At 49.5% G+C, this 13,148-nt stretch overlaps 1 protein-coding gene across 2 annotated transcripts in view; it reads right to left on the bottom strand.

Moving 5' to 3' along the window:
- The window catches only part of MLLT3 (MLLT3 super elongation complex subunit), a 148,078-nt gene extending 137,902 nt beyond the window's left edge, over window positions 1-10,176 (bottom strand). For both annotated transcript variants that reach the window (XM_074932595.1, XM_074932596.1), the window contains exons 1-2: window positions 9,953-10,176; window positions 9,263-9,443 (exon numbers count right to left, since the gene is read on the bottom strand). In XM_074932595.1, coding sequence (XP_074788696.1) covers window positions 9,263-9,443; window positions 9,953-9,964 — 193 coding nt within the window. In that variant the 5' untranslated portion in view covers window positions 9,965-10,176. The remainder of the gene's footprint in view (window positions 1-9,262; window positions 9,444-9,952) is intronic.
- Between the last annotated feature and the right edge of the window lie 2,972 nt (window positions 10,177-13,148).

Here is a 13,148-nt window from a genome sequence, read left to right as displayed (position 1 = left end):
TGAGACCTCTGTCACCATGGTGTGCCACAGATTTTAAAATCAAACTCATCCAGCACCACTGGGCTTGTCCAGGAAGCTCTAAGAAACAAACCTGAACTCCTCAAAAGAGCCAGAGTCAGTGCAGGAACTCAGCACAGCATTAACAGCATGATACTGCTAGTAGCTGGCAAGCAAGGGAGAGAGTTAAGCTTTGATGCTCTGCCTATGAGCACCATCACAAGGATACTGATGAGATAAACTATCTGCCGACTGATTCTGCCTGGTAGTAACAGCCTCATCCACTAATATTGTTTAAATAAATGGCACCCCAGAAAGGAGTTAAAAAATTAGTATCATTAACAGGTACCGAACATCAGGTTTTACCCAACACTGAACAGTTTTTAAAATTATTTTGTACATTGCAAAAATCAGTATTTTAGCTGTATTCTTTAATACTAGGCAGTATCATACATTTATTTTTAAAATAGATTCCCACACAGAGGTCTAAGTAAGCATACAAATATTTAAAGTACTAGCCAGTTCTTCCTCTTCTTTAAGTAATAGAAAGCACAGCAAAAAGTCAAGTCATACAAAAAGTCAAGTCATACAAAAAGCAAACAACATTTTTAACTAGAAGTGTTTCGTGAAAAGATGAGAAACCATACTTTTAATATAAACATATATAAGTGCTAGAATTTGACTGTTCTTTTGTTTTCATATATGCCTATCAATCACTATCATGAAAGGAAGAAACAGAACAATCACACATGAACTAAATTCTTGAAAGTACAGGTGTCCACCATAAGAATCTCTTAAAAATTAATGTAGTCAAACTGCAGCAGCCTACACACTTAACTCTGGACCAAACCTTTATAAATTAATCTGTGCTATCACAAGCATTATCAACAGGCTTTACAGGTTGCGACTATCAAGTTGTCAGTCTTTTCCACAGATTCTACCAGAACAAGGGACAGAATAGCCCCCTCCAACATTTCTTCCCAAAACCTCAATTTAAAAAACAAAAAACCACCAAATCCAACAGACCAAAAAACAATCCTAACCATCATGTACAGCACTGTTACAAGAACAGCCTTCATAACTTGAATAGTACCACAAATCAAATTTCCAAGATTTTGCAGCTTACTAATGCAGCACTGAAAAATCTTAACAAAGATAATTGTACCTCCAGGTTGAATTGTCTAGCCTGTAATAGTAAATACGTGGCTTCAAGTTTTCTTACAGATCGAAGAATAAAAACTGCACAGAAGTAAACAGAGTAACAACAACAAACAGCAAACAACCCAGCTGTTTTCATTTTCTCAAATAAATGCCAACCAATTTAACTGTCTACTGACAAGCATTGTGAGGTATCTTCCCCCTCATCTTACATAAGATCTTCTGTACAACAGCCCTGAAACTACATTTCACTTCCCATCATCTAAAATCCAGAAGACTACAACCACAGAGCATTAATACTATAGTTTTAATAGAGAAAGAGGTAACCATAGCTTCTTAAAACTAAAAATACTGTATCAGCAATTAAATGCTACCCAAAGTTAGCTTAATGTGAAATAAATAACCTATGTTCATCTTTTAAGAGTTAAGAAATTGGAGTCATAATTGACTGGCATTTTGGACAGAAATCAGAAAACTCAAGTCACGTGTTAAGAATCTGTTTGTGGGTCCCTATCCTCACAGTCCTCAATTTGCTAAAAGTAAGAGTTAAGTAAGTCTCTCACTCACTTTACATGGAGCAGGAAGAGAGTAATTTTCTTTTTTTCCCACTTAGTATTTAAAAATTAGCAAAAGAAACAGCAGGTGAAATAATACTGTTTGGCCACTTTCTCAAAAATTTTACAAGACAACACGCAAGCTATTAAAACCAGCAGCATCTGCGTGGTGTCCAACGCGTTAATAAAGTCGGGCTAGGAAAGGAAAGAAAGGATAAGGAGCTTCTTCGCCTTCCCTTCCAGTAACGGGTGGGGGGAAAGGAAAGGAGGGGGGGGGGGAAAGGAAAGGAGGGGGGGGGGAAAGGAAAGGAGGGGGGGGGGGAAAGGAAAGGAGGGGGGGGGGAAAGGAAAGGAGGGGGGGGGGAAAGGAAAGGAGGGGGGGGGAAAGGAAAGGAGGGGGGGGAAAGGAAAGGAGGGGGGGGGAAAGGAAAGGAGGGGGGGGAAAGGAAAGGAGGGGGGGGAAAGGAAAGGAGGGGGGGGGAAAGGAAAGGAGGGGGGGGGAAAGGAAAGGAGGGGGGGGGAAAGGAGGGGGGGGAAAGGAGGGGGGGGGAAAGGAGGGGGGGGGAAAGGAGGGGGGGGAAAGGAGGGGGGGGGAAAGGAGGGGGGGGGAAAGGAGGGGGGGGGAAAGGAGGGGGGGGAAAGGAGGGGGGGGAAAGGAGGGGGGGGGAAAGGAGGGGGGGGGAAAGGAGGGGGGGGGAAAGGAGGGGGGGGAAAGGAGGGGGGGGGAAAGGAGGGGGGGGGAAAGGAGGGGGGGGAAAGGAGGGGGGGGGAAAGGAGGGGGGGGAAAGGAGGGGGGGAAAGGAGGGGGGGGGAAAGGAGGGGGGGGAAAGGAGGGGGGGGGAAAGGAGGGGGGGGAAAGGAGGGGGGGGGAAAGGAGGGGGGGGAAAGGAGGGGGGGGAAAGGAGGGGGGGGAAAGGAGGGGGGGGAAAGGAGGGGGGGGGAAAGGAGGGGGGGGAAAGGAGGGGGGGGGAAAGGAGGGGGGGGAAAGGAGGGGGGGGGAAAGGAGGGGGGGGAAAGGAGGGGGGGGAAAGGAGGGGGGGGGAAAGGAGGGGGGGGAAAGGAGGGGGGGGGAAAGGAGGGGGGGGGAAAGGAGGGGGGGGAAAGGAGGGGGGGGGAAAGGAGGGGGGGGGAAGGAGGGGGGGGGAAAGGAGGGGGGGGGAAAGGAGGGGGGGGGAAAGGAGGGGGGGGAAAGGAGGGGGGGAAAGGAGGGGGGGAAAGGAGGGGGGGGAAAGGAGGGGGGGGGAAAGGAGGGGGGGGGAAAGGAGGGGGGGGGGAGGGGGAAAGGAGTGGGGGGGGAAAGGAGGGGGGGGAAAGGAGGGGGGGGGAAAGGAGGGGGGGGAAAGGAGGGGGGGGGAAAGGAGGGGGGGGAAGGAGGGGGGGGGAAGGAGGGGGGGGGAAAGGAGGGGGGGGAAAGGAGGGGGGGGGAATGGTGGGGGGGGGGAAAGGTGGGGGGAAAGGGGGGGGGGAAAGGAGGGGGGGGAAAGGGGGGGGGGAAAGGAGGGGGGGGGAAAAGGAGGGGGGGGAAAGGAGGGGGGGGGAAAGGAGGGGGGGGGAAAGGAGGGGGGGGAAAGGAGGGGGGGGGAAAGGAGGGGGGGGGAAGGGGGGGGGGGGAAAGGAGGGGGGGGAAAGGAGGGGGGGGGGAAAGGAGGGGGGGGGAAAGGAGGGGGGGGGAAGGAGGGGGGGAAAGGAGGGGGGGGGAAAGGAGGGGGGGGGAAAGGAGGGGGGGGAAAGGAGGGGGGGGGGAAGGAGGGGGGGGGAAAGGAGGGGGGGGAAGGAGGGGGGGGAAAGGAGGGGGGAAAGGAGGGGGGGGAAAGGAGGGGGGGGAAAGGTGGGGGGGAAGGAGGGGGGGGAAGGAGGGGTTGGTGAGGAGGGGGGGGAGAGGAGGGGGGAAAGGAGGGGGGGGGAAAGGAGGGGGGGAAAGGAGGGGGGGGAAAGGAGGGGGGGGGAAAGGAGGGGGGGGGAAAGGAGGGGGGGGGGAAAGGAAGGGGGAAAGGAGGGGGGGGGAAGGCAGGGGGGGAAAGGAGGGGGGGGGAAAGGAGGGGGGGGAAAGGAGGGGGGGGGAAAGGAGGGGGGGGAAAGGAGGGGGGGGGAAGGAGGGGGGGGGAAAGGAGGGGGGGGAGGAGGGGGGGGGAAGGAGGGGGGGAAAGGGGGGGGGGGGGAAGGAGGGGGGGGGGAAGGAGGGGGGGGGAAGGAGGGGGGGGGAAAGGAGGGGGGGGGGAAAGGAGGGGGGGGGGAAAGGAGGGGGGGGGGAAAGGCATAATTTTTCCTAATCAAAGTTCATTCTAAGACATCTCATTGATTTTCCTGGTCAGCATATTATGAATTAATACTTTTAGGGAGCTTCAAGAAGTGTTTTTACAGCCAAAATACAGATCACTAGACACCGTTTTAAAATATAGCATGAGGTGTGCTTTCACCGTAAAAAATTTCATCTAAATTTAAACACTCCTTTAAAGCAGTAGACCAAAACATCTCCATGGAGAAGCCTATCTATATCTTGAAACCACCAATCTGTCCATCACAAGTTGAGCAAGCGATGTAGTCAACTTAAGTCAGTTTTTGTACAATGAATTCAAATTCACAGAAGCAGAATTTAATTGGCATTTTTTCATTTCAAGGTAGTGTATAGGGCACCAAAAAAAGCCATGAGATTTTGTCAGATCAAAAGTAAGTTTCCCTCTAGTAAATAAAATTCTGCATACTGTATTATGGTTTATCTACAAATATGTTTTCCCATTTTACTTTATAAGCAAACTGAAGGATGCCTTTAATGCAGCTTCCACTCTGCAAGTAAGTACTCTGCTGTGTACTGAGAGTGCAAGAGACAGCACCGGGTGCTACTCCCACGGCACATATCGCCACACACCGTGATGCCTCAGAACTGAAGTCAGCTCATGGGTTTGTGTGGCCTCGAAGGGAGCCCCTTCCACCAGGAAGGGCACACCTCACACTGCCCCTGACCTTCATGTCACGCCTGTGCCAAAAGATTCTTACCTTGCCGTGGCCCAAAATACTGTGGCCTCTGGGACAAAGTTATCTTAAAACCCAAATAAACAATTTTTAAAATGCCACTGATAATAAAGACTGCATCTTTCAGAGTTTCTTCCTCCTTATTAAACTCTTATAACACAATGGATTCAGAAGAGAAGATTTTGTGACTTTTCTACGGAAAACTATTCAGAAAAAATTGCCTAGCTGAATTACAGGAACAAAAAAAGTGTAAATCTTTTGTATGAGAAGAGAAAGGATGTGTTTACCAGGAAGAAATCACTGTCAGCTTTTAGAGTAGCTAACTGTATTTCAAAGTGTTATGGTCTACTAAAGTCTCATTCTGTACTAACAGACAACCTTAATGAAAACAACCAATATTGGAAATGTGGGCTTTCTAGAAGAATGTTTCAGTTTGGTCCACCCTATAGCAGAGTAACAAGCAACTCCACTTCCATCACTTTGCCGTATCTCTGTAAAACTTCTTGAACTACAAGATGCAGTAGGCATTGTTCCCCTCATCTCCACAGAGGAAAGCGACACCTCCCACTCTTTTACAACATTCTGATGTCCAAACTGCCATTTTCATATTGATTATTAGCAAGAAGTATTAGCCCACTCCTTTTTTTATAAGAAAAAAAAAAAGTTTGTCAAAATGCACCACTAATTAATAGAAACTCAACCATTCAGGCCATACCAGTTCCAATTTAGTTTTTGACATGTACTTATAATGAGTCATTGAAACACCAGAGGTGTGTTTGCTTATCCAACTGAAAGACAAGTAGGAGGACAAATAGCAAGTCAGACTGCTGTTGCAGAACACCAGCATTTGTTCAGTAAGAAGAGTAAGAAACTATTTCTACACTGCTTAGCATCCAAAATAATGAGACACATTATCAAAGAAGATTAACAGCTCCTCTTTTGGAGGCAGCGGATCAAAACTAACCATAACCTGGTGATAAACCTTGTCCTATAGGCATGCTTTAAAATACTGCACTTCCACACACAGCACTATTTTCTTCACATGAGTAATATAAGGTAAGCAATGCTTTGAAATAAAACTAGAATCTTAAAAATTCACCATGTCTTCTCTTAACCAATTTTTTTATCAGCATCATGAAATAGACAAGATTTGAAAACAGTAGTATTTATGATTGCATGATGATTTTAGAGAGCTTTTTTCTTGCAAGCTCTACTCAAAACTAAGTCTGGACATGAGTCTACTTTTTTAACATGACAAGCAGTCCTGTAACCACCCCCATTTAGTACTCACAGAAGTCAGATGGCAGGAGCAGGCCATTAAATGGGAGGAAGTACAGATAACCAGTCACTAAGAAAGCCTGTATGCTCCACCATGCAAGGATAAACTGAAGCACTCAGTCACCAATATGGCAAACAGAAAACAATAAAACCACTGCCAAGCTCAAGTTTTTAAGGTGAGACAGTGAAAGATGAAGGAGACTATTTTACAAGGTTACTCTAGCTTGCCTACACTCTGTTCCCTGTCAGCCACCATCACCTTCTCATCCTACCTACACACAGATAAACCAACATGCTCTGTGCTCCAACAGCTGAATACTGTCCCTAGTTATGTTTCCACCTTAAAACTGACGCAACTTCAGGGTACAGGACCCTGCTTGCTATGTGGCAACTATTAGTAAAACAAACACTTGGACACACCTTTGAAAACTCACTATCAGCCTCTAGTATTTTCAAAGTCCCTAGTACAGCCAGAACAGATAAGCAAAGCTAGAGTTGTAGCCAGCAAACTGTTTATCCACCTAATCTCATAAATACGCAAAATAAATGCACTGAAAATAATTCATCACGCTTGCCCCCCTTGATGTTTGGAATTACTATGCCCCTAATAAAAAGTGATTTAGCCAAAGAAACACACTATGTGCTAATTATACATATGACATCCTATTAATTTATTATTTTCAAATTGATATGTGAACTCCGCAGATAGACTTATGAACTACAACCTTTCCTGGCAAACATATGTGTTAGAGCAGCCATTCACAGCATGAATTCAGAGATAAAAAGATCACTTACCAGAGAACTAAGTGTTATTACGGCTAGTCAGTGTACTAGTACTTGCTTTTGATTAATATTGTACACCTACTTCAGCTTGCTAAACCCCATGGCTCAGGATTAGTTTGAGAACTTACCGAGTATTACGTTATCCTACACTGAAATAATAAACGACTTCAGAGAAAGTGATGGAAAACAGGTAGTTTGACTAATACTACAAGCAAATGTATCATTCTCATTAAATATGCAAAACTTAAACCACCCTGAAAGCCATCTGAGGTCAAATGAAACTAACAGCACTGATTAAATGAGCCAAGAAAACCTAGAATACTTTTGTAAAAAAAAGAAAAAAAATTAGTTGTATTTCTAAATTAGAAAGACAAACAAAATACTCCCATTTACAAGGCACATATCATCTCCACTCATTAAAAACTTCTGAACAGCAGAAAAAGTGCTAGGTAATTCATACATGCACCACTCCCAGCATCACAATGCTCATCTTGCCCACTGTGGTTTCAGGGTCATGAAATTTCTTCATCATCTATTTCTCACTCACTGCAGTAGTTTCAGGAAGCTAAGCAAAGCCCAGAAGTGAATGGAGTGCTTGCCATCTGAGTTTACGCTTCTCTGGACGGGAGCGGCTATGGTGATCTCCTACAATCCAAGTCATGTGCAATCATAGTATAAGTCCCCTCCCGGGCTATATAAGCTGGCATCTTTCCCAGACATTGCCACATCATGAAAATGATGCATACAAATAAAATCCCAAAATAAACACTTTAAAACAATGACTTAAATGACTGCATAACTAAACTCAGCAGCTGGAGACAAAGCACTCCCAGCGGCAAACCATGCATCTTTCACTTGCAAAAGTATTAAAATATATCCTTATTGGCAAGCTCCACATCACACCTAGCAACCAACACCCAAGTCTGGGCTGCAGAATCATGTTCCCCAAGGCCAGATGATAAATAAATAAATAAAGCATGGCTAATAAAAGCAGAGAGCATCAAACACACCCCTATGCAGGCAGAGCTTCAAAGTATTCAATGCACTTTCTACCACCAATTTCAATACACTATCTAATGCACTGAATACGAATAATGCTATCCCACCTATTTAGACCCAGACCTGTTCTCAGGAGTTTCTCTGACAAACTGTTTAGACTGACTTAAAATCATGCTTTTCGGTACAAGAAATAGAAGAAAAGGGGAGGAAGACTCCACACTGCAACATGGGCAATTTAATTCATCAGAAATACTGCAGTATTCCATAAAATCCAATGAAAACTGTTTGTGCAGTACAGTGCTGGTTTGCAGTAGATTTTAAAATGTATCAGCTCTGTGATAATGAAAAGAAATCAGTATCTTATACTTACGAAGATAATCTCAGTAGTTGAAATACTACACTTCTTACACTCCATTGCTTAAGAGAAGTAAGATATTCTAGAAGAAACACAGCAATTGATATAAAAAAAAGGTCACAGCTTGGTATTTTCAAACTGAGAAACACTAGTCAAAAGACATGTTTTTACCTTACACAAAAAATGCTTTTTTATCTCAACACTGAAAAATTTCCTGTATTCTGCTCCCTGAACATTTGATTTTTCCCCACCTAGCTCTACACGGACAGGATTTATGATGCTGTTGTTCAATGAACTGCAGGAGTTGTAGATGACAATAAAGATTACAGATCAAATGAGATAACTACTAACCACCGTGTCTGCATAGATAAATAAACCTGCTCTCTTCTTTTATTTGTACAGTTACCTCTACTAACCCAACTACAATAATCAGAACAGTAAGGGCTCAGGAATCAGATCTGAAAACAAAAGGCTTCTTATACCTCTCCCAGTCCAACTTCTGTGGGTACATACACACCACACATACACACACACACCTTTCGATAAATTTTCATGTATTTAGTAAAGAGTGAACCTGACAATGAACTAAAGAATTAAGCAGAAAGCAAAGTGATGCAGGAGCCCAAACACACGTACCAAAACCCGTGCAGTAACACAATTCCAGCCATCCCTGTCCCGGTCAGACATTTAGAGCACCGGGAGAAAGCAACATCAGCCAGAAGAAAGCAACACGTGAGCAAAAACCTCCGGCGCAGACCCACCCCAAGACAGCAGACGACCCCGCGCCACCGACAAGTGAAAGACCGGGAGGAGTCGGGACGCAGACCCACCGCTGGCCTGGGCGTCGGGAGGGGGGGCAGCCGCGAATGGAGATCCCCGCGGCAGCAAGTGCGGCAGAGGGGAAGGGGCAAGAACGCCCCCCCCACCCTCCGACCCCAGACAGCCCCAAGGCGGGCGGGAGATGGACCACCGGCAGCCGCACTGACGGCGGCTTTTGTTCTCCACGGAGACCGGCACAGACCCGTCAGCTGCGCCCGCTCCGATCCGGGTGGGAAGCGCTCGCCTGCGGGGAGAGCCCGCTACCGGCCGCCCAGCGCCGGGGAGGCCGCCGCCGGCGGAGTCGGGAAGCCGGGTCCCGTCGGGGCGGCCCGCGGCGGACCCTGCCTACCTCTTTTCGGCCTGGGGAAGCTCTCGTGCAGGTGAAAGACGACTTTCTCCACGAAGTGCTGAATGTTGCTGTGCTCGGGCCCTCTGACAAACACCAGCCAGTCGTGGGTGAAGCCCTCCACGGTGGGTTTCTTCCTGACCTGGGCTCGGTGCCCCAGCTCCAGCTTCACCTGGACGGCACACTGCGGGGGGAGAGGCGGGGAGCGGACGGTGAGCGTCCGGGGAAGCCGGGCTGGGCGGGCGGCCGAGGGGGAACCGGCCCCGTCGCAGGCGAGGAGGGCACACGGACAAAACGGGACCACGAACCCATCAAAAGGAACAAAAATCGCAAGGCACCACCGCAGCAAAAAAACGGCGCCACAGGCGAGGGCGTGGAAGAGCTCTCGCTGCCACCGGGAGGACGCGGGGAGCGCGGCCGCCGGCCCGCGGTGCCGTCCTGCGGGCGCGGGCAGGGACACACCGTCGCCCCTGCCGGCGCCTCCGCGCTTGCTGCCCTCCGGTGCGGCGGCAGGAACATGGCTGAGACGACACCCGCCGCCTCCCTCCGGCTGCACGCGCGCTCCGTGCCGCAGCCGGGAGCGGCGGGGAGGCAGAGAAAGCTACCCGCAAACAGAAACCCTCGGTCACGCCAAACCCCTCCCGGCGGCGCCGGGCAGCGCGGGTCGGGGCCGGCGGATCCGCGAGCACTCACCGAGCTGGCCATGCCTGGGGCGCCGGTTCCGCTGGGACGCTCGCTCCTGTCCCCCACCCCCACCCCGCAGCGCTAATTCATGAAGACGTGGAGGCGACGGGGGGCGCGCAGCGGAGCGGAGCGGCGGGTGGGCGGCCGGCGGACATCCGCGGACATCCTCTGCCCGGCCGCTCCCGCTGCGCGACTCTGCCCCCGCCTCCTCCCCTCCCTCGCACCGCGGCAGCCGCGCCGGCTGGGCGACCGAGCGCCCGCCGCGCATGCGCGTCGCCCGCCGGCTGACACCGAGACACAGCCATCGCGGGGGGCGGGCACCGGGCCGGCGCGGTCAGCCAATGGCGCGCGGCGGAGCAGCCGCGAGCCCCTCCGCCCGGCCCCGCCCCCGGCCCTTAAAGTAACAGGTTGGGGGCGGGGCGGGGCCGGACGGGGAGGGTGTCCCCGGCAGCGTCGCACCCCTCAGCGGCACGGCACGGCACGGCACGGCACGGCACGGCACGGCACGGCACGGCACGGCACGGCGTCTCCTCCTCGCTGCGCGCCGTTTGCTCCCCTCCTCTCGCCTCCCCTCCTCACGCCAACGGCCGCGGCGCCGCGCCCCGCTCCCCCCGCGAACCGTCTCCCCCGCCGGCCAGCCGGCGGGCGGCATCCCCAGCCGTCAGCGACAGCGCGGGTCGCGGTGGTATGGACCCGCCGTTACCAGCGGCGGGAGCGAATAACTCCTCACAGCTGGGAAACAGCAACATGCTGAGATCGGCCCCTCGTCGCCTTCCGCTGCTGGGACCTGCCTCAAAGAGATCTGCGGCCGAAATTAAGTATAAGGACTCCCTGTGCCAAAGGTACGCTAAAAGAAGGACCTTCGTCCCCAAACCTCATCCTCAGAAGGACCTTCCTCCCCAAACCTCAGCCTCTGTCTCGGGTACCGTGACCAACGAACGTTTCTGAAAAGCTGCCTATAAACCCTCTTGCAAAAACAACGTGGGGAAGGGAGTGTCCTAATTGCACTGGTATTACAGGTGGTGATGGACAGCAAGCAGGAAATGACACTCGGGGTTATTTAACGCATATTTGTGGCACTAACTGCTATTTCTAACGGCCTGATACTCTTTTAAAACGGCAGTCACTAACCTAAACAATTCCCATATCCCTTCCGTACTATATGAGGTAACATGCTGATTCATGCCACAGGACTATGCCGGTGAGGATCTGGGGCTGATTTACTGTCAGCGTGTAAATCACGGTACTGGCACTCGTGAGACGAGTATTTTCTGACAGCTACAAAATTGTACAAAATCTACGAAATTGTCCATGGTATCTTTGCCACACTGAAAACTATTTTTGCCTGTTCTATAGTCGTATTTTTGATATTTTTTTCTGGTGATAATTATAACTCAGTGAATTGCAAATCAACACAGCAATCCTTTTTAAAAGAAGTATTACACGCCCGCGAGACACCCTCCCTGTGCGTCCCAGATTTCACCCAGAGATGGCGCACGGAGTCCTTGTGCTAATGTCCTTATTTGACCTCTCCAGAAGTCTCTTACCTATCCACGATTTATATCTTCTCTCGTTTCACTTCGGAATGATAAACACACATTATAGAAATTCTGGCATAATTTCATAATTCCTTCAAAACTACTGAGCTGTATCTCGTTTTTCTTACAGATGTTGTAAGCCTTAATTAATAAAATCAGTACAAACAACCCAAAAGGATGAATACAATTTGTAAACATTCCGGAAGTTACAAGTTTGTTTCAAGTTCAGCTTGAAATTTATTAATATTAACCCCTCAAGTATATGAATACCCATGTTTCAAAATTGCAGTGTGCAGATCTTGTAGTTCACGTATCTTCTACTAATCCTGTGTTGGGCTAGCCAGCAAGCTAGCATACATGAAATCTCCTGCTGAGTTCATAAACCTGTCAAAGTTGATTCTGGTTGTACTGGGTCTGGCTGAGCCGGAATTGGTTTTCCCCTATAGCAGCCCTCACGGTGCTGTGTTTTATGTTGGGAGCTGGCTGGGTGTTGATGGCACCCTGGTGTTGTGGCTGCTGCTGAGCAGTGCTTACACAGCACCAAGGCTCTTTCCTACATTTCCCCCCTGCAGTGGGACGAGGTGGGCAAGATCTTGGGAGGGGACACAACCAGGACAGCTGGCCCGAACTGACCAAAGGGATATTCCAGACCGTATGACGTCTGCTCAGGATAAAGCCGGGAGGAAGGGGGTGGGGTCACCCTTGGTCCTCTGAGGCAACCACTACTTGTGTCGGAGCCCTGCTGCCTGAGAAGGGCCGACATCGCCTCTTCGTGGGAAGTAGAGAATAAATCTGTTTTCTTTTTGCTTCCGCGCGCAGACCTTTGCTTCACTTTGCTTACATTAAAACTGCTTTTGTTTTACCCACAAGGGTTGGGTTTTTTCCCTATCTTATTTTCTTTCCCCTTTTTGCCCTGCTGAGAAAAAAAAGGGGGAAGGGGGGGAAGTGACAGAGCAACTGGCGGGTACCTGGCATTTAGCCAAGGTCAAACCACCACACTGGTAACTTTAAAACCTTGTACATGCAAGATAAATAAAAAAAGATACTGACATTAATGTCACACCCCACCTCTGGGGCAGGGGTAGGTTGCAGGAGAGCTGAGCACGCAGACCACCAATGTGATCAAGCAATGCCCATTTATTACCACTAAGAAAGCCCTTTTATAATGTTCTCCCGCACACATGAGTAACATGCAGTGCAAGTCCTCAAGATTGGACAGTTAACTTAGCCCGCGCTTTAAACCTTCTTATGATTGGATAAAAGGTGACACATCAGCCGTGCCAGGCTTCCTGCCTTGGGTAACTTCCTCTTCCGTCCCAACCCCTTCCGGGGGTTGTTTGTCTCGTCGAGTTTCTCCCCCCTCATTCAGGGTCACATCCTTATCGCATCCTTGCTTGGCTGAGGCTCTTATCAGTCTTGTTCTCATACAGGATTGCTCACATGGCCATTCTCTCGCAGAAAGTCCTCTTGAATCCCAACAGTAGGTGACTCAGGTTCACAAATTCCTGTATGTGTGGACTAAAGTGAGCTAAGACTCAAGGTCTGTACATAAGTATCAACTTCAATGGAAACAAATATTCTGTAAACATTGTCACTTTCACAACTGTATCTACCTAAGCTATGAAGCTTTCTGGGAAATCAAGGTCAGCCTTGTGTTACTTAGTAGC

This window comes from Athene noctua, chromosome Z, assembly GCF_965140245.1.
Source record: "Athene noctua chromosome Z, bAthNoc1.hap1.1, whole genome shotgun sequence".
In the NCBI taxonomy this organism is placed as follows: domain Eukaryota; kingdom Metazoa; phylum Chordata; class Aves; order Strigiformes; family Strigidae; genus Athene; species Athene noctua.
This window is presented reverse-complemented; position numbering and strand designations above follow the sequence as displayed.